Genomic DNA, 1,198 nt, shown 5'->3' on the forward strand with positions numbered 1-1,198 from the left:
CAAAAAAAATCGGCAGAACCTCCCCTGCACGGTGAGGTTTCAAAAACCTGCAAAAAACAACGGCACGATGGCCGACAAGCACATATGGCTCAATAGAAGCCATGTAGTTTGGATATCAATCCATGCAAAAGAATATATCCAAGTAGTACCACTACTTGTACTACTACTTTCACTATTGCTACTACTAGTACCATTGGTTCTACTACTACCACTATTGCTACAACTACTACCATTAGTTGTACTACTACTACTACCACTACTTCTACTACTACTACCACTAATTCTACTACTAATACTACCACTAGTTGTACTACTACTACCACTAGTACAACTAATACTACTACAACTACCACTACCTCGACAATAATAAGTGAGAAGGCATACCTGACGGGCGACGGGGTAGGGGCGGGCGGCGTCGGGATCGGGCGGAGTCGGGGACGGGGTCGGGCACGGACGGCATCGGGGCGGGTGGTCCACGGGGCGCGACTGGGGGCAGGGCGCGGCCAGGGCTTAGGCCGGCCGGGGTCAGGGCGGCGCTGCCGGGGGAAGGGCCGGCCGGGGGCACGGCGCGGCCGACGGCAGGGCGCGCGGGCAGCGCGGGCGGCCGGGCGCGCGGGCAGCGGGCGACATGGCTGGGGGAAGGGCTGGCCGGGGGCACGGCGCGGCCGGCAGCAGGGCGCGCGGGCAGCGGGCGGCGCGGCCGGGGGAAGGGCCGGCCGAGGGCACGACGGAGCGGGCGCGCGGACGTGCGGGCAGCGCGGGCGCGCGGGCGGCCGGTGGCTGCGCGGGCGAGCGGGCCGGTGTGGGCACGGCGCGCGGTGCGGAGGCGGGGGCGGGGCGGGCAGGCGTGGGCGCGGGGCTGGCTGGCTCTGACTGCCCGGCCGGCCAAAAATGACTAAGTCCCGGCCCCGCGGCTTTGCTGAGTGCCGGATCAGGGATATCACATGTAGAGATGTCTTGGTTTGTAAGCATCGTATGTGACAACGTGCACGAAATCTTCTAAAATTTTTATCATAGCCTCCACATATGATATCACGACATCTCAACAAGTTTCATGATTTTCGAACTTCGTTTTCTTTTTATAGAATTTAAAAACACTTCACACGCAATTTCGCGGACATGTTTCGTGAACAAGGTGTCCGAAATTTCGGGTCCGTTCCTGGATACGGCCTCTCACAACACTCACTAACATGACTAT

General features: G+C 59.3%; 1 protein-coding gene across 1 annotated transcript; it reads right to left on the reverse strand.

Annotated features, from left to right (window-relative positions):
- Positions 1-525: 525 nt before the first annotated feature.
- On the reverse strand, positions 526-972 carry LOC136543227 (uncharacterized). Its single transcript, XM_066535732.1, has one exon. The coding sequence runs from the start codon at positions 970-972 to the stop codon at positions 526-528; it is 447 nt and encodes a 148-aa protein (XP_066391829.1).
- Positions 973-1,198: the final 226 nt, after the last annotated feature.

This window comes from Miscanthus floridulus, chromosome 3 (genome assembly GCF_019320115.1).
Source record: "Miscanthus floridulus cultivar M001 chromosome 3, ASM1932011v1, whole genome shotgun sequence".
Lineage (NCBI taxonomy): Eukaryota > Viridiplantae > Streptophyta > Magnoliopsida > Poales > Poaceae > Miscanthus > Miscanthus floridulus.

Excerpts from the sequence above, each read along its gene's own strand:
- LOC136543227 (XM_066535732.1), bottom strand. The coding sequence starts at position 972 with ATGCTTACAAACCAAGACATCTCTACATGTGATATCCCTGATCCGGCA.